Source organism: Branchiostoma lanceolatum, chromosome 12 (genome assembly GCF_035083965.1).
Source record: "Branchiostoma lanceolatum isolate klBraLanc5 chromosome 12, klBraLanc5.hap2, whole genome shotgun sequence".
Lineage (NCBI taxonomy): Eukaryota > Metazoa > Chordata > Leptocardii > Amphioxiformes > Branchiostomatidae > Branchiostoma > Branchiostoma lanceolatum.
The window spans coordinates 16,158,125-16,177,997 of record NC_089733.1 but is presented as its reverse complement, the minus strand read 5'-3'; the positions used below and the strand labels follow the sequence as shown (position 1 = coordinate 16,177,997).

The window sequence follows — 19,873 nt, the reverse complement described above, 5'->3', positions numbered from 1 at the left end:
TGCAAATTAGATCCGGATTTACTTATAACGTCAATCATCAAATAAAGCTACCCAAATATCACGATGATTCGTCCGTACACTTTCTTGGCTTTTAGATTTTTATAAAAATGACCCTGAAGTTCCAGGTATGACCTTAGAACTTGACCGTACATCTGCAAATGTCCCTGTCTGTCCAGCTATATCATGAATTGTGTAAATATCACTGAACTCTGAATTACCCCTCCATGCTCAGACATTACGACAATGGCACAGTAAAGGTCCACGGAGCTCACACTCTGCACAACCAGGTGCACATTTACATGGACGGCACAATGAGTGACACCCCTTTCGCGTCAAACGACCCCATCTTCATGCTGCACCACTGCAACATCGACCGCTTGTTCGAGTCGTGGATTCGCCTATATGGGTGGGTGTCCTCCACTTAAGGAGCAACTTTCCATTTCATTGTCGGGCACAGGGGTGAATGTTGTGTCTACTGTTTCTAATGATATTTGTTTGTTATCTTTATTCTCGTCTCAGCCGAAGAAAGTTTGAATTGATCGATTGGTTGATCGATCGATCGATCGATCGATTGATTGATTGGTTGCTTGGTTGATTGATTGATTGAATGATTGGTTTATTGGTTGGTTGATTGATTGATGTGTTTATTTGTTGACTGATTGATTGATTGGTTTATTCGTTTATTGGTTGCTTGCTTGCTTGCTTGATTGATTGATTGTTTCATTATCCAGCACCCCTGCCTCTGCCCTGCCAGTGAAAGGTGCCCCGCCGGGCCACAACCTCTATGATCACATCGTCCCGTTCTTCCCACCGTACAGCCACGCCAGCATGTTCAAACCGTCAAGGGACTTCGGTTACGTCTACGAGAAGCTTCACGGTACGTTTTTTTTTCTACTCATACAAAATTTGTTCATGCGACTTTATTTTTAACCTGACCAAACTATTCAGCTTACACGTTGATGAAGGTTAGACATCCAGGTAATAAGATACGCCAAAAATAATTACTCAAGCAACTGGATAAGATTTTGAAACAGTCAGACGTTTCAGACAGTATCCACTGTCTTTCGTCAGTGACTAACGATAGGCTTACAATTGACTTGATGTTAGTGTGACGTAAGCAACAGACAAAGTTGGTTAGAAGTCGGTCTTTCATGCTAATTATATTCACGTGAATCCCATGTAGAATCGGATGGAGGGAGCAACTTGGGAGAGTGCAGCTCACCACCGTCAGAAGGCGTGTCCTCGCGGGCAATCTGGATGGGAGTTGGCATTGCGCTCGGGGTTGTGGTTGTAGTCACGGTCGTTGCAATTCTGTTGTTTATCAAGTTCGGTCCCAAAAAGCCGCAGTATCTCGCCGCGGACACAGGCACCGAGATGTCCGAGCGGACATAAGCAGTGGAATTTTCACCAGGCAATTTTTAGGCCTTAATATTCTTCAAGCAGATGTTGGGGTGAAAGATGGCCAAAGATTGTATGATTTTCTGATAGCTGGCCGTTTCTGATTACCATAGAAAGTCATTAGAAAATGCTAGATTTACCCCAACGTCTACTGGAAGATTTTGTTGAAAAAAGGGGCTTTCATAAGATATCAACGCAAAGCCTTAACTTATGTCAGCTCCATTAGATGTCTTGATTCTCGAATTCTTTTCAGAAAATAAATAATTTAGTGAAACAAAAAAAGAGTTCTAATACTTGAAATACTTGAAATATTTTTCTGTAAATTTTCGGACATACGGAGCACCCACAAAGGCAGTTTCACTAAACGAATTGAAATCGTCAGAACCACTATTGCAGTACAGGGTACTACATCAATCTTGTTGACAGATTATCTACAATATAGCCCGACAGAGCAGACAAAAGTTAAAGAAGAACTTTACAATCGTACAATGTGTGGCGAGAACTATTAAACATAGTACAAACTAGAACGAGACGTACCCAAGTTATGTAGATTATGAGTAAAAAACTTAAAGTAGGGATTGCTTTGAGACTCAATCTGGAAATGAATTGATGATAGAAAGTACAACGGACAGACCAAGCACAGGGCTTCATAGGTAAATCCACATCATGGAGCAAGAATGACAAGCGATAGGTTGATCAAGTGCTTAGCGTGGTAGCATAACACCTAAAGATACATAAACTACAAAATGTATGTAATAACTGGAGTATCACTACTATACTATATATATTCACTAATGTTATGAGCAAAAGTTAATGGAGTGCTTATCGTGGTATTAAGGTATGGCTGATAGGGAAGATAAATCTTGGTTATAGAAGAATAGAAGTATCTACCACCCATACTTAAGTATGTATCGTCACGAGACTTATAAGCGTTATCTTAAGTGTGCTTAGCATGGTAGCATTATAAGACAGGCTACATAAAAATTAGAATATATACTAGACTATGCATCGTCATGGGGTGTTGTTAAAGACCTGTGATAATCGGGGGAGGGGAGGTTAGAACTGAAACTAGAAATATTACAGATAAAAGAAGAAGAACTTTATTGCGCGACAATTGTAGCCGGTACAATATATGGCAACTTAAGTACATGAGAATTGAGCTATTGCTAATTGTGGACATATATAAAGAATTAATCTAGCAAGAGGGACATTTGCAAGGTAGTAAGGAGCCCTCTACATTTATTTAGGGGGTGGGGTACTTTCAGGGGCATTGCAAACACCCTATTCCCCACGATACGTTTCTGGACCACCCCTACGGGGAATATGTATTGTTTCAGTAAGGCTCCTAAAAAAAGAATAAACGGTGAAAGGGACGATTGTCTTTTGGTGTTTGGTTCATTACTCTACATATGTAGCAAGGAAAGAAACGCTTATTCCAGGTTTTGATTTTCAAAGATGATTACAGCAGATGTATGTGGTAACATCAACACACGTTTAATTGCATGGGAAGCTTTTAACTGGTAGGTACCAGGTATGCCTGAGCAATAGTGAACAAAAGTAATTACAAGAAATAGCCATTTGATTTGGTAGATATGTAGCTCTATTTTTGTCATCTGACATTCTTTTCCCATAACGTGCTGCTATTTGACCGCAAAATTCAAGGGAAAAGCTGCAGTTTTCAACGCCCTGATCGGGTGCCGATACCTTTTGAAACAGCTTGGCGTCATTTGTGTCATAAGCATTTTAAAGCTCGATGCGTTGCTGATGCTACTGCTCTTGGGCCCGATAGTAGAACTCGTAGGTGGGAAAGGATCACCTCCTTTGGCGATGGGTGTCTTCTTAAGACCTATCAGCTTCCTCTGGCAGCACTCTGGCAACACGAATTAGTTCCAACTTTAGTGCCAGTGAATCATCTATACCGAGTGAGCGAGCAAGCAAGCGTGCTCCCCTCTCCCACCTTGGGCATTTGGACATAATTTACGGATAATTCAGTAAAACCAAGGAGTTTATATATAAAACCTCCTTGGTAAAACACAAACCTCTGTGGTCTATGTGTGACGAGGAGGAGACGTGTAGTAGATCGAAAACTGTAAAGTCGACCGACTATAACTAGAAAGCTGAAAATTCTATTTGATTGAAACCGTACTTTTCTGCTTTCTTTAATGACAACTGTCGGGTAATAAATGCGGAGCGATGAATAGCACAAAACAAGTTACTCATATAGTTAAGCCACCGTTGGTGCAACGAACCTGCTTAACGAGTCAGAGCAGCCATCGACCTCTACGTGACAATAATACAGATGCGTCGGTTGTACTAACTAGCACGTCTTAACTCACTAATATCCATCATACTCGAATCCTCACCGTGTTTTTTTGTTCCAATCTATCGAGGTTTTCACCATCGTATGCTTCTTATGTTCTGCTTGTTATTATAACAGGTTATGCTTCAAACTACCTCACAGTGCTGATGAATTAATCTTTGACACAGAGGGTCATCAAGGTAGGGGAAACACCATCAAATATTTCCACTTTTCAGAAATATAGTCGAAGTTGACAACAAGCCTGAGGCAGCCTTTCCCCAACATTAGAGACACGGCAATACTGTATATCTTCAGATGTTCGCGGTGGTTTTCATTTCGCAGTTTTCGCTGCCTTTAACTGCGCAGGCATGACACCTCGGACGTGTATTTTGGATTTCTACTGTACTACAAAATCGTAGCAACCTTAAATTTTCGCACCGCAACCTCCTTTTCCCTACAATGTCGACTATATCTAAAAACCTAAAAACTCTATTTGATTGAGGCCGTCCTTTTCTGGTTGCTGTCATGCCAACGCGTGTGTGATAAATGTGCAGCGATGAATAGCCAAAAAGTAGTCATTCATTTAGTTAAGCCCATTCAATTAAGCCACAATATCGGTGCAACGCGGACCTGTTTAACGAGTTAGAACAGCCATCGACCTCTACGTGACAATAATACAAATGCGTCGGTTTTACTGACTAACACATCTTAAGTCATCAATATCCCTCATATTTTGAACGAATCTTCACCGTTTTGTTTTGTTCAAACCTTGCGAGCTTTTCACTATCGTATGCTTGTAATGTTATGCTTGTTATTTTAACAAGTTATGCTTCAAACTACCACACAGTGCTGATAAAGTCGTCTTGGACACACAGGGCCGGCAAAGTAGGAGAAACGTCATTAAATTTAGCCACTTCTGAGAAATATATGTAAGGTCGGAGGGGATAAAGAAGAAAATATCAAGCTGTCGCAGTCGTGGCGGAGACAGAATTTAAATATGGCTCGGATGGCGTTTATCTCTTAAGGTCAATAGCCTCAAAAGGGGGCGTTTCCGATCCACAGAATTCTATCTGACTGTGGAAAACTACGTAGATAGTTCAAACTACGTTAGAATATGAGATTGCCACGAAACCGGGAAGAATCTCAGTAGTTTTCCATTTCAGTCAAATAGAATTTTGGGGCTCGGCCACGCCTGTTTGAGGCTGCTAACCACAAGATGTAACGTTAAATGTCATCCGGCCCATTTTCAAATTCTGTCTCCGCCAGGACTACGACAGCTTGACATCTCTGTCTTTATCCCCTCTGCCCTCGCATATAGTTGTCAGAAGTGGCTAAATTTAATGGTGTTTCCTCTAATTTACTGCCCTGTGTGCCAAAGACGAATTTATCAGCACTGTGTGGTAGTTTGATTCATACCCGGTTATGATAACGAACAGATCATAAGAGGCATACGATAGTGGAAACCTCGCAAGGTTATGACAAATAAAACGTTGAGAATTCGTTTAGAATATGATGGATATTAATAGGTTAAGATGTGTTGGTTAGTAAATCCGACGCATCTGTAATAAGCTGTTCTCACTCGTTAAACCGGTTCGTTGTACCAATGGTGGCTTAACTAACTAAATAACGGCAAAGTAGCCTTCGTATGAGTTTGTCTGTCTAGAACTGGATCGGGTGAGTTGACCACGTGTAGGTCGGTGGGACCAGCCGAGAATGTGTGTGCGGGCAAAATCGACCCAACCTAGAACAAATCGGCCCAACCCGGAAGTTCTGGCAAGACCGACAAGAATTTGGAAAAATTATCCCAATCCAAAAGATTAAGGCAAAATTGACCCAACCAAGAATACCGCGCAAAATTGACCCAACCCAGAAGACCACGGCCAAATTGGCCCAGCCCAAATAACCGCGGCCAAATCGACCCAACCCAGAAAACCGCGAAAAATTTGACCCAACCCCCAAAAAAACGCGGCCAAATTGGCCCAACCCAAATAACCGCGGCCAAATCGGCCCAACCCAGAATACCGCGGCAAAAGTGACCCAACCCAGAAGACCGCGGCCAAATCGGCCCAACCCACAATACCGCGGCCCAATTGGCCCAACCCAAGAAACCGCGGCCTAATTGACCCAACCCAGAATACCACGGCCAAATTTGCCCAACCCAAATAACCGCGGTCAAATTGGCCCAACCCAGAAGACCGCGGCCGAATTGACCCGACCCAGAAAACCGCGGCTAAATTGACCCGACTCATAAGACCGCGGCAAAAGTGACCCGACCCAGAAAACCGCGGCCAAATTGGCCCAACCCAGGAAACCGCAGCCAAATTGGCCCAACCGAGAAGACTGCGGCAAAATAGGCCCAACCCAGAAAACCGCGGCCAAATTGACCCAATCCAGAATACCGCGGCCAAATTGACCCAACCGCGAAGATTTCGGCCAAATTGACCCAACCCAGAAAACCGCGGCCAGATCGACCCAACCCAGGAAACCGCGCCCAAACTGACCGAACCCAGAAAACCGCGGCCAAATCGGCCCAACCCAGGAAACTGCGGCCACATTGGCCTAACCGAGAAGATTGCGGCCAAATTGGCCCAACACAGAAAAACGCGGCCAAATTGACCCAACCCAGAAGACCGCGGCCAAATCGGCAGTTGCCGTCACCGCAACCAAAAACGAGCGGTTTCAATCAAATAGATTTTTCAGCTTCTTAGTTATAGTCGACAGTTTTTGAATTGTAAAGGTCTCCTCCGCGTGTCACATAGACCACAGAAGAACGTTTAGTTGGTTGTTTGTAACTTTTGTAAGAATAGTCTGTAATCTCATATGTAGTATCAGAATGTGTCTATCTTTCTGTTGACCCAGTGAGCCTGAAATAAGTTAAGGAAAGAATAGAAAGAGAAAAGCGGTAATATTACAAAATATGGAAAAGAAGCAACTTTTGCTTCTTTGGTAGATTCTTCCTGTACAGTCATTTATTTTCGCCATAGGATGGAAATGTCAATGAGATTGGGGGCTGAAGTTAGCTCCAGTATGATCTTGTCTCCATTGTTGTCGTGTCTGTAATGTTGTGGAAGAACTGCCGTAGGTCCACCATCACCTTCGACCTGCGACATAGGTAAATCCTACCTTCGTGAACTTTCCGGCATCTTGGATTTGTAGGTTGCCTTTGTTGACGACGGTGACATGGCGTGTATGAATGTGAGCGTCATAAAACTGAATATTTGGATGAAAGAAGTTAGCGGCTAGGTTACGTATCCTCTATGAAAAAGAAACACGTAGTTATGGGATTTTATCATGCTTTAACTTCTTCATTCTTCATGCGAAAAAAAAAACACTTTCCTATTCTTGTTAAAACCGTTAATGCCACAATACTGGTATATGAATATACAGAGGCTCTATGTACTAGTATCAGGATCGGAGTTGGCCGCACTTACAAGTACAGAGGATCCACCAAACCACCAAGTTGGAACAAATTCCTTTTATTCTAAAAGCACTGATACCTTTTTTCCAAAATCGGGAAATAAGCTTTCCAACGCGTCATGCAAAAATTACCACCTAGCTAGCAGCTAAACTTGTGCGTCAAAGCTGGTGATTTTCCGACGACGCTTAAAGACGGGGACTTCATTGGGGCACTTAATTCTTTAACTATCCGTCGGTAAACAGCATAATGCCCCAAGGCGTGTTTTGTACCTGTTGGTCCACAGACAGTTTTACCCGCCACGCACAGACGTGTGCGCTCGAGTGAGCATCAAACGAAGAGAACAACCACCAGAGCAAGGTTGAACCCTTAAATAACCTCGGCTTTACAATCACATTTCTCGACGTTAAGAAAAAACAGACTTCTTCAGTTGAGATGGCCACGAAACAGTAAAGAATCGTAGTAGTTTCCCATTTCAGTCGTATAGAATTCTGCGGCTCGGCCACGCCTCTTTAAGGCTACTAACCACAAGATGTAACGTTAAATGTCATCCGGCCCATTTTCAAATTCTGTGTCAGCGACTGTGCCAGCTTGATATTTTTTGGCCTTCATACCCTCTGACCTCACATATATTTCTGAAAAGTGGCTAACGTTAATGGTGGTCCCCCACTTTGCTGGCCTGTGTGTCAAAGACGAATTTATAAGCACTGTGGGGTAGTTTCGAGCATAACCCGTTATAATAACAAGTATAACATAAGCATATACGATAGTGAAAACCTCGCAACGTTGGAACAAAAAACGGTGAGAATTTCTTTAGAATATGGTGGTTATTAGTGAGTAAACATGTGTTAGTTAGCAAAACCGACGCATCTGTAAAAATGTCACGTACAGTCTGAGGGCTGTTCTAACTAGTTGAACAGGTTCGTTGCACGTACATCAGTGGTGACTTAGCTAAATGAATAACTTGTTTCGTGTTATGAAATGCTCCGCATTTTTCACTCGGCAGTTGTCATTACAGCAACCAGAAAAAAACAGCTCCAACCAAATAGTCTATATACCTACGGTCTGTCCATAACGTCTTGTACAGCAGTTTACAAAGTAGGAAACAAGTATAGGAACAGTGTTAAAACTTGATAACAGAAAGTCACGTTCGAACGGAGAGATCTATGACAACAAGTCTGAATCTTTTTCACTGCCCTGACACGGCTTTAAACATACGATCCCGGTTGGATATATTTTCAGTACCGGTGCGGATTACCTGAAGAAGTAAGCACGGGGCACCTTTTTCAAAATCGACATTGTGTTTTTATATGACTTGGTATGATTGACCACAGTTTCATTTCTTTAAAATATTTAGCACGAGGTGACGAGGAACAACTTCTGGAGTTAGAAACGTAACCACTACTCTGACGTGTACCCAGTCAGTTGGCGTGAGACTGTGCTGTGGAACAGGTGAGTGGTGGGTTTCTTCAATCTGCATTTTAAGTTTTAGCAGTTCAACAATCGCTAACTCGTTCTGTTTGATGTTGGAGCGTTAAATTCATGTTGATCTCAGTGCTAGAGCTTAGTTTTTGATCTGATTGGGGGATTAAATTCTTGAACTATCCGTCGGTAAACAGCATACGACCCCAAGGCGTGTGCTGTACTTGTTCCACTGACAGTTTTGCCCGCTGCGCGTAGACGCGTCCGCTCGAGTGAGCATCAGAAGAGAACAATCAACAGAGCAAGATGGAACCCTTAACCAATCTCCGCTTTGCATTTACATTTCTCGACGTTAAAAAACAACAGACTGCTTCAGTTGAAGTGGTCACGAAACAGTAAAGAATCTCAGTAGTTTTCCATTTCAGTCAAATAGAATTCTGGGGCTCGGCCACGCCTCTTCGTTAAATGTCATCCGGCCCATTTTCAAATTCTGTCTCCGCCACGACTGCGACAGCTTGATGTTTTCGTCTTTATCTCCTCTGACCTCACTTATATTTCTGAAAAGTAGACATATTTGATCCTACTTTGCTGGCCCTGTGTGCCAAAGACGTATTTATCAGCACTTTGTGGTAATTTGAAGCATAACATGTTTAATAACAAGCAGAACATAAGAAGCATACGACGTCGACAGTGAAAAGCTGGCAAGGTTGGAACAAAAAAACGGTGAGAATTTCTTTAGAATATGGTGGTTATTAGTGAGTAAACATGTGTTAGTTAGTAAAACCGACGCATCTGTAAAAATGTCACGTACAGTCTGAGGGCTGTTCTAACTAGTTGAACAGGTTCGTTGCACGTACATCAGTGGCGACTTAGCTAAATGAATAACGTGTTTCGTGTTATGTCTTATGAAATGCTCCGCATTCATTACTTGGCAGTTGTCATTACCATTACAACAACCAGAAAAATACAGCGGCCCCAAGGCGTGTTCTGTACTTGTTTCACAGACAGTTTTACCCGCTGCGTGTAGACGCGTCCGCTTGAGAGAACGATCAACAGAGCAAGATTGAACCCTTAAGCAATCTCGGCTTTGCAATCACATATCTCGACGTTAAGAAAAAGCAGACTGCTTCAGTTGAGATGGCCACGAAATCGTGAAGAATCTCAGTAGTTTCCCATTTCAGTCAAATAGAATTCTGGGGATCGGCCACGCCTCTTTGTGGCCACAAGAGGTAACGTTAAATGTCACCTGGCCCATTTTCAAATTCTGTCTCCGCCAGAACTGCGACAGCTTGATATTTTCGACTTTAAAATATCTCCTTTGCCCTCACTTATATTTCTCAGTAGTGGCTAGATTTAGCGGTCTTTTCCCTAATTTTCTGGTTTGTGTGTCGAAGACGAATTTATTAGCACTGTATGGTAGTTTCGAGCATAACCCGTTATGATAACAAGCATACCGTAAGAAGCATACGATAATGAAAACCTCGCAAGATTGGAAAAAAAGAAAACGATGAGAATTCGTTTAGAATATGATGGATATTAATGAGTTAAGATGCGTTAGTCAGTAAAACCGACGCATCTGTATTATTGTCAGGTAGAGGCCGATGACTGTTCTCACTCGCCGAACCGGTTCTTTACCACAATGGTGGCTTGACTGAATAAATTGCGCCAAAGTAGCCTTCGTATGAGTTTGTCTGTCTAGAACTGTGTTCTAAGTTAGAAGGGTCTTCAAAATTTGCCCAACCTAAAAGAATCGATAGGATCGGGTGAGTTGACGACGTGTGGGGCCAGCCGAGAATGCTGTGGCAAGATCGACAAGAATTTGGCAAAATTATCCCAATCCAAAAGATTTTGGCAAAATTGACCCAACCAATTTGCAAGAATACCGCGGCAAAATTGACCCAACCCAGAAGATTGCGGCCAAATTGGCCCAACCCAAATAACCGCGGCCAAATCGGCCCAACCCAGAATGCCGCAGCCAAATCGGCCAAATCCAGAAAACCGCGGCCTAAGTGACCCAACCCAGAATACTACGGCCAAATTGGCCAAACCAGAATAACTGTGGCCAAATCGACCCTACCTAGAAAACCACGGCAAATTTGACCCAACCCAAAAAAAGCGGCCAAATTCACCCAACCCAGAATACCACGGCCAAATTGGCCCAACCCAAAAAACCGCGGCCAAATCGGCCCATCCGAGAAGATTGCGGCCAAATCGGCCCAACCCAGAAAACCGCGCCCAAATTGACCCAACCCAGAAAACCGCGGCTAAATTGACCCAACCCAGAAAACCGCGGCCAAATCGGCCCAACCCAGAATGCCGCGGCCAAATCGGCCCGATCCAAATAACCGCGGCCTAAGTGACCCAACCAAGAATACTACGGCCAAATTGGCCAAACCCAGAATACCGCGGCCAAATTGGCCCAACCGAGAAGATTGCGGCCAAATTGGCCCAACCGAAATAACCGCGGTCAAATCGGCCCAACCCAGAAAACCGCGGCCAAATTGTCCCAACCCAGAAAACCGCGGCCAAATTGGCCCAACCCAGGAAACCGCGGCCAAATTGATCCAACCCAGAAGACCGCAGCCAAATTGACCCAACCCAGAAAACCGCGGCAAATTTGACCCATCCGAGAAGATTGTGGCCTAATCGGCCAAACCCAGAATACCGCGGCCACATTGGCCCAGCCCAGAAAACCGCGGCCAAATTGACCCATCCGAGAAGATTGCGGCCAAATCGGCCGAACCAAGAAAACCGCGCCCAAATTGACCCAACCCAGAAAACCGCGCCCAAATTGACCCAACCCAGAAAACCGCGCCCAAATTGACCCAACCCAGAAAACCGCGGCCAAATTGGCCGAACCCAGAAAACCGCGCCCAAATTGACCCAACCCAGGGAACCGCCGCCAAATTGATCCAACCCAGAAAACCGCGGCCAAATTGACCCAACCCAGAAGACTGCGGCCAAATCGGCAGTTGCCGTCACCGCAACCAAAAACGAGCGGTTTTAATCAAATAGATTTCTCAGCTTCTTAGTTATAGTCGACAGTTTTTGAATTGTAAAGGTCTCCTCCACGTGGCACATAGACCACAGAAGAACGTGGTTTAGTTGGTTGTTTGTAACTTTTGTAAGAATAGTCTGTAATCTCATATGTAGTATCAGAATGTGTCTATCTTTCTGTTGCCCCAGTGAGCCTGAAATAAGCTAAGGAAAGAATAGAAAGAGAAAAGCGGTAATATTACAAAATATGGAAGAGAAGCAACTTGTGCTAATTTGGTGGATTTTTCCTGTACAGTCATTTATTTTCGGCATAGGATGGAAATGTCAATGAGATTGGGGGCTGAAGTTCGCGGTGACAACGATTTTGTAGTACAGGAGATATACAAAAAGCAAAATTGTGTCAGGACTGCACTGTATCAAGTCACCGCGACAATCGCGAAAATAAACCCACCGCGAACACTTCAAGATTTAAAGCATTGCTTTGTCTCCAGTATTGTCTTGTCTCCATTGTTGTCGTGTCTGTAATGTTGTGGAAGAACTGCCGTAGGTCCACCATCACCTTCGACCTGCGACATAGATAAATCCTACCTTCGTGAACTTTCCGCCATCTTGGATTTGTAGGTCGCCTTTGTTGACGACGGTGACATGGCGTGTATGAATGTGAGCGTCATAAAACTGAATATTTGGATGAAAGAAGTTAGCGGCTAGGTTACTTATCCTCTACGAATGGGATTTTATCATGCTTTAACTTCTTCATTCTTCATGCGAAAAAAAACACTTTCCTATTCTTGTTAAAACATTTTTAATTTTACATTTTACCGTTAATGCCACAATACTGGTATATGAATATACAGAGGCTCTATGTACTAGTATCAGGATCGGAGTTGGCCGCACTTACAAGTACAGAGGATCCACCAAACCACCAAGTTGGAACAAATTCCTTTTATACTAAAAGCACTGATACCTTTTTTCCAAAATCGGGAAATAAGCTTTCCAACGCGTCATGCAAAATTTACCACCTAGCTAGCAGCTAAACTTGTTCGTCAAAGCTGGTGATTTTCCGACGACGCTTAAAGACGGGGACTTCATTGGGGCACTTAATTCTTAACTATCCGTCGGCAAACAGCATACTGCCCCAAGGGGTGTTCTGTATACTTATTGTTCGACAGTTGTACCCGCCGCGCACAGACGTGTGCGCTCGAGTGAGCATCAGACGAAGAGAACAACCAACAGAGCAAGATTGAACCCTTAAACAACCTCCGCTTTGTAGTTACATTGCTCGACGATAAGAAACAACAGACTGCTTCAGTTGCAGTGGTCATGAAACCGTTAAGAATCTCAGTAGTTTTCCATTTCAGTCCAATAGAATTCTGCGGCTCGGCCACGCCTCTTTAAGGCTACTAACCACAAGATGTAACGTTAAATGTCATCCGGCCCATTTCCAAATTCTGTCTCAGCCTCGACTGTGACAGCTTGATATTTTTTGTCTTTATACCCTCTGACCTCACATTATATTTCTGAAAAGTGGCTAAAGTTAGTGGTGTTCCCCCACTTTGCTGGCCTGTGTGTCAAAGACGAATTTATCAGCACTGTGTGGTAGTTTCGAGCATAACCTGTTATAATAACAAGTATAACATAAGAAGCATACGACAGTGAAAACCTCACAACGTTAACGTTGGAACAAAAAACGGTGAGAATTTGTTTAGAATATGGTGGATATTAGTGAGTTAAGATGTGTTAGTTAGTAAAACCGACGCATCTGTAAAAATGTCACGTACAGTCTGAGGGATGTTCTAACTAGTTAAACAGGTTCGTTGCACGTACATCAGTGGTGACTTAGCTAAATGAATAACTTGTTTCGTGTTATTAAACGCTCCGCATTTATCACTCGGCAATTGTCATTACAGCAACAAGAAAAATACAACCTCAACCAAATAGTCTATACAACCACGGTCTTCTCTTTTTTTTTCTTTTCAATAATGATCTTAAAGAGTAGTTTACAAAGTAGGAAACAAGTATAGGGATAATGTTCAATCTGGATACCAGAAAGCCATATTACAAGTCTGCATATCTTTATTGCCTTTCTGTCTTTTAATATAGGATCCCGGGTTGACACAAAGTTCTCTGCCCCGGTGCTGAAAACCTCAAGAAATAAGCACGGGTCACCATCTTCAAAATCGACATTGGGTTTTCATATGACTTGGTTGACCACAGTTTGATTTTTTTTCTTCAATTTTTAGCACGAGGTGACGAGGAACAACTTTTGGAGTTAGAAACGTAACCACTACTCTGACGTGTACCCAGTCAGTTGGCGTGAGACTGCGCTGTGGAACAGGTGAGTGGTGGGTTTCTTCAATCTGCATTTTAAGTTTTAGCAGTTCAACAATCGCTAACTCGTTCTGTTTGGTGTCGGAGCGTTAAATTCATGTTGATCTCAGTGCTAGTGCTTAGTTTTTGATCTTATTGGGGGATTAAATTTTTGAACTATCCGTCGGTAAACAGCATACGGCCCCAAGGCGCGTTCTGTACTTGTTGGTCCACAGACAGTTTTGCCCGCTGCGCGTAGACACGTCCGCTCGAGTGAGCATCAGAAGAGAACAATCAACAGAGCAAGATGGAACCTTTAAAAAATCTCGGCGTTGCAATTACATTTCTCGGCGTTAAAAAACAACAGACTGCTTCATATGAGATGGCCACGAAACCGTTAACAATCTCAGTAGTTTTCCATTTCAGTCAAATAGAATTCTGGGGATCGGCCACGCCTCTTCGTTAAATGTCATCCGGCCCATTTCAAATTCTGTCTCGGTCACGACTGTGACAGTTTGATGTTTTCGTCTTTATCTGCTCTGACCTCACTTATATTTCTGAAAAGTGGATAAATTTAGTGGTGTTTCCCCTACTTTGCTGGCCTGTGTGTCAAAGACGAATTTATCAGCACTGTGTGGTAGTTTGAAGCATAACCTGTTATAATAACAAGTATAACATAAGAAGCATACGACAGTGAAAACCTCGCAACGTTGGAACAAAAAAACGGCGAGAATTCGTTTAGAATATGGTGGATATTAGTGAGTTAACATGTGTTAGTTAGTAAAACCGACGCATCTGTAAAAATGTCACGTACAGTCTGAGGGCTGTTCTAACTAGTTGAACAGGTTCCTTGCACGTACATAAGTGGTGACTTAGCTAAATGAATAACTTGTTTTGTGTTATAAAATGCTCCGCATTCATTACATGGCAGTTGTCATAACCATTACAGCAACCCGAAAAATACAGCGGCCCCAAGGCGTGTTCTGTACTTGTTTCACACACAGTTTTACCCGCTGCGTGTAGACGCGTCCGCTTGAGAGAACAATCAACAGAGCAAGATTGAACCCTTAAGCAATCTCGGCTTTGCAATTACATTTCTCGACGTTAAAAAAACATACAGCTTCAGTTGAGATGGCCACGAAACCGTGAAGAATCTCAGTAGTTTTCCATTTCCCCAACTCTGGGGCTCGGCCACGCCTCCTCGCGGCCACCACATGTTAAGTTAAATGTCACCTGGCCCATTATCAAATTCTGTCTACGCCAGGACTGCGACAGCTTGATATTTTTGTCTATATCCCCTTTGCCTTCACATTTATCTATGAGAAGTGGCTAGATTTAGTGGTATTTCTCCTAATTTGCTAGCCTGTGTGTCAAAGACGAATTTATCAGCACTGTATGGTTATAATAACAAGTATAATGTAAGTTGCATACGTAGTGAAAATCGTGGTTGGTTGGAACAAAAGAAAACAGTGAAGATTCGTTTAGCATATGATGGATATTAATGAGTTAAGAGTTTTCCCAAAAGAATCGATTGGATCTGGTGAGTTGGCGACGTGTCGGTCGGTGGGACCAGTCAAGAAAGTGTATGCAAAATAGGCTCAACCTAGAATAAAATTGGCCCAACCCAGAAGGCTAGGGCAAGACCGACACAACCCCAAAAAATAGAGAGAAAAAAAGAAGAATGTTGCAAAATTGCCCCAACCCACAAAAATGAGGCCAAATGGGCCCAACTCAGAGTAACGCGTCAACATCGACCCAACCCAGAAGACTGTGGCCAAATTTGTCCAACTCAGATGACCACAGCCAAATTGACACAACTCAGAATACCGCGGCAAAATGGACCCAACCCAGAAGACCGCGGCCAAATTGGCCCAACTCAGCATACCGCGCCAAAATTGGCCTAACCCAGAAAACCGCGCCAAAATTGGCCCAACCCAGAATACCGCGCGGCCAAATTGGCCAACCCAGAAAACCGCGGCAAAATTGGCCAACCCAGAAAACCGCGCCAAAATTGGCCAAACCCAGAAAACCGCGGCAAAATTGGCCAAACCAAGGAGGTTTAACCTCCTTGGCCAAACCCAGAATACCGCGCGGCCAAATTGGCCAAACCACAAAACCGCGCCAAAATTAGCCCAACCCAGGAGATTGCGGCAAAATTGGCCCAGCCCAGAAGACCGCGGGCAAATTGGCCCAACCCAGAAAACCGCGGCCCAAATTGACCCAACCCAGAAAACCGCGGTCAAATTGGCACAACCCAGAAAACCGCGACCAAATTGACCCAACCCAGAAAACCGCGGCCAAATCGGCCCAACCCAGGAAACCGCGGCCGAATTGACCCAACCCAGGAAACCGCGGCCAAATTGGCCCAACCCAGAATACCGCAGCAAAGTTCAGGCCCAACCCGGTAGAATGCAACGAAACCAGGCTACGGTCACTTGTCCAAACGTGGCCCCGCGCCTGGCCGGGCAGTTTGCGGGAACGAAAAATATTATATAAAAGACAACAAAACACACAAACGTCAAAAATATTAATCAGGAGCATAATTTGTATATATTTCTTGACCTACACCTTAGCAAATAGATTGGCCTTAATTGTAGCTTTGTGTCACATGGCCAAAGTTGTCGTGATTGTCGCGAAACTGTCGAAAAAACGAGACACTTATCATAAAACATTTCCCATGGCCACACTTCCACGTAAAATTGGGGTTGTTTCCGACAATCAACATTTCAAAAATCCATTTTGTGGCGATAGTTTGAATTGTTTGCCAGATTCATCATCATCGTCCACTGGTTTCTGCATCTGCAGTCGTGGAAACGCCCTGCAGCTGCATTCAGTCTTTCTTCATTTTCCTCCACTGTGTCTTGTACGTTGCAAGGTCCCTTAGCTCCTTTGCCAGATTACAGGGGGTTATTATCATATAGCTTGTGGTATTCATCGCAGGATGAAAACTGTCACGGTCAGAAATATGAAACCAGTAGTTCTCGAAACACTTAACAAATGTTTATTTTCAACTTCTGTGATCAAGTGGCCCATAGCCTTTAGAGACACTTTTAAGTGTTAAAAGTGTCTCTAAAGTGTCTCTAAAGGCTATGGGGCCTCTTGATCATAGAAGTTGAAATTTTTCCAAGTTAAGTACCGTCGCTTATGCATATGACAGCAGTTTACTTGGAAAAATACTAACGTGAATTATTTTTTTGTCACCAGGCAACATGGCGAAGATGACGATGATCATAGCCTTCTTGACACTTGCGTGTCTTTTCACTGGATGGCCGGATGCAGGCGCGCAAGGTAATGAGTTTTTTTAAACCAAGTCTAGATAGTTATATATGTAGTTTCATGTAATCTGTATACTACATGTATTATATGTGGCTGGATCTGAACAATAATCTGAAACCTGTGGCGAAATATATGTGTTATAGATACGTTGTTTCCTACTTCATATTTGCCTCCGTGTACGGATGTCTTTCTGGTTGATTTTCTAGTTCTGGATACGTGTGTAACTGTTCTTGTGTGTTCGTAGTCTATTTCAAGAGTCAATAGAGTAGCAGGAAGTGAGTAGGAAGATGGTATCACCGCAAGGGTCAGACTTGCGGAAGGGACAGGTGGTGGTAGGGATTAGAGGTCGTAGAACGTTTATTAGACATGACAGACATTCTAGGTCAAGGGGCAATGGAAGAGGCTACTGATAACACGGGAGGTCATGTTTTTGATTTGTCTATTTGTCTGTTTTCTCAATTATACACTTTCCATATGCTGGTCAGGTTCACCAAAAAGTGATAGGAAATAATCAATGGACACATTTAATGTTAATTAAAACCTTATTTGCACAATTAGTCGACAAGACGTACGAGAACAATATTTCACAGAGGCGTGAGATCTTCGAACTCTTGTTTCATTTGTGTTGAAGGTGCAGACGAATTCAAAGAAGAATTAGCAACGCTGAGGGAAAACATCCAAGGCGCCATAGAGCTGGAGTGGGCCACGATCCCTCCGTACCTGACCGCTTGGCTCAGCATCAAGGACGGGACGAACAAGGAGGTTAGGGATATGCTGCATGGCATCTTGATGGACGAGATGTACCACATGGCGATGGCAGCCAACTTGCTGAACGCCATCGGCGGAGAGCCCGTCCTGAACGACCCAGACAGCGCACCAAGTTACCCAGGACAACTCCCCGCTGGCGCACTCCCGAAACTCAACGTGACGCTGGAGAAAATGTCGAGGGCTCACACCAAAAAGGTCTTCATGGGAATCGAAACGCCCGAATGTGAAGAATCCGTTATAAAATTCTTCCCTCACCTCTCAATAGCGTCTAACACGAACGAAAGGTCTCAAAATTCGGAAGATGCCTTTCTTGAACTGTCGGCAAAATGTGACGAAGAGCACTACAGTCCAGACACTATCGGTGCGATCTACATCCACAAGATTCTGTGTCCCTTGAAGACGCTAGAGGATGAAGCAAAAAAACGCGGCGATACCATATTCAACGGAGAACCTGGGCGTCAAATTTCGTTCAGCGGCCAAGCCTACAAAGTAAGCGATCTTAGCACAGCTATCAAAGCTGTTGACCTCATACTCTCTGAAGGAGAGGGCGGAGATCCTTGCAACCCGTATGTTGACGACAATAAGAAAGAAACGTGTCATTACTACAAGTTTGCCGAGATCGTCCGCGGTAGGGAGGTGAATGTGACATATGGAGATAATAATTGTCCGTCGGATGACCCAGGGTGTGATGATTTCTTTTCCCCGTGCGATGGTAGCGTGTGTGAGGATGAGATTGCCTTCAGCGGTTTGAAAGTACCCTTCGATGAGAGTGGCGTATATCCCATCATCTTCAACCCCAGCACCGAACTCTACCCTCCCGACTCCGAAGCAAGGGACCTGTCAGACGAGTTCAATAAAGTCTACACGGATCTCATGCTATGCCTGCACGAGGCTGTGAACGGATACCCGGAAAAGATGGGTCATTGCAAAAGTTTAATGCGTACGCTTCGAGATAAAGGCAAAAAAATGGTGAAGGAACCCATCATCCCAGGAGGTGACCCTTACTTCGGTCCCAACGTCGCTCCAACCTACGAGTTCAACTATGGGGCTCAAGAGCAACAGCAACATACAGAGTTTTAAAATGCTCATGTCACAAACGACACCAAAATACAACAATTTCTGATTACATTTATATTCAACAAAAATAATGGTATCGCTGAATTAACATACACTTTTGCACCCTTCTATTCGCAACATCAAAACAAAATTACCCTCATCCTCGCAACATTGAAAAAGCATACTTTGAACCCGTGATTACATGAGATCTTGCAACAAATTACAATGTTGTATTTTGGTGTCATAATCAATTTAAGCGAGCCAGCTCGTCTACATAAAAGTAAAGAGCTTCAAACACAGACCAATTGCAGATTCTTGAAAAATCAAACTTCAACTGCTCATCTTAGCCACGCTTATTAAAGAGAAATCTGTTAAAATCTTCGTCGAGCAATCAAGTCGTCAAAAATGACGAATAGCTTTAGCAACTGTCTGTGGAATAGATTAATCTTTCTTTTCATACCGGAAAAATAAGGTTTAGCTTAGAAAGTGCTTATAGTTACCATGTACACAGGAACTATACATTTTATAATTAGTTTAGCTAGGTATCTATGGAAATCATGATTAGAATTGCATGATTAAAATAGATACAAGCCATATGCAGGGTTTATTTGGACTACTATTGTATTTAGGGTGACAGCGGGAACAATGAGTAGAATGGTGTAAGAAATATAGCCAAGTAATTTAGCAAAGTTTTGTTGAAGAACTACATAGGATTTCTGAACTATCATGGTGTCATTATTTAAGGACATATCAGAATTCTGGATAGAATAGCTTGCAACAAATAATGTAATACCCAGATTTTGCCTGGGTAACTACTTAGCATAGGGGTATTTGGATACCATCATTTAATGATAGATGCAATGGAGTTACAATGGTGTTATCATTTCAGGATTCTTGATAGAGCACACAAGAAATTATGTCATATTCAGGTTTTG

General features: G+C 43.3%; 2 protein-coding genes across 2 annotated transcripts; both read left to right on the top strand.

Annotated features, from left to right (window-relative positions):
• The first annotated feature begins 121 nt into the window (after nt 1–121).
• On the top strand, nt 122–19,280 carry LOC136446508 (uncharacterized). Its single transcript, XM_066444899.1, has 5 exons — nt 122–406; nt 732–877; nt 13,772–13,866; nt 17,043–17,126; nt 17,746–19,280. Exons 4-5 carry the CDS (start codon nt 17,048–17,050, stop codon nt 18,960–18,962), a joined length of 1,296 nt encoding a protein of 431 aa, XP_066300996.1. The 5' UTR covers nt 122–406; nt 732–877; nt 13,772–13,866; nt 17,043–17,047; the 3' UTR covers nt 18,963–19,280.
• On the top strand, nt 225–1,392 carry LOC136445794 (tyrosinase-like). The gene is made up of 3 exons (XM_066443934.1): nt 225–406; nt 732–877; nt 1,184–1,392. Exons 1-3 carry the CDS (start codon nt 225–227, stop codon nt 1,390–1,392), a joined length of 537 nt encoding a protein of 178 aa, XP_066300031.1.
• Nucleotides 19,281–19,873: the final 593 nt, after the last annotated feature.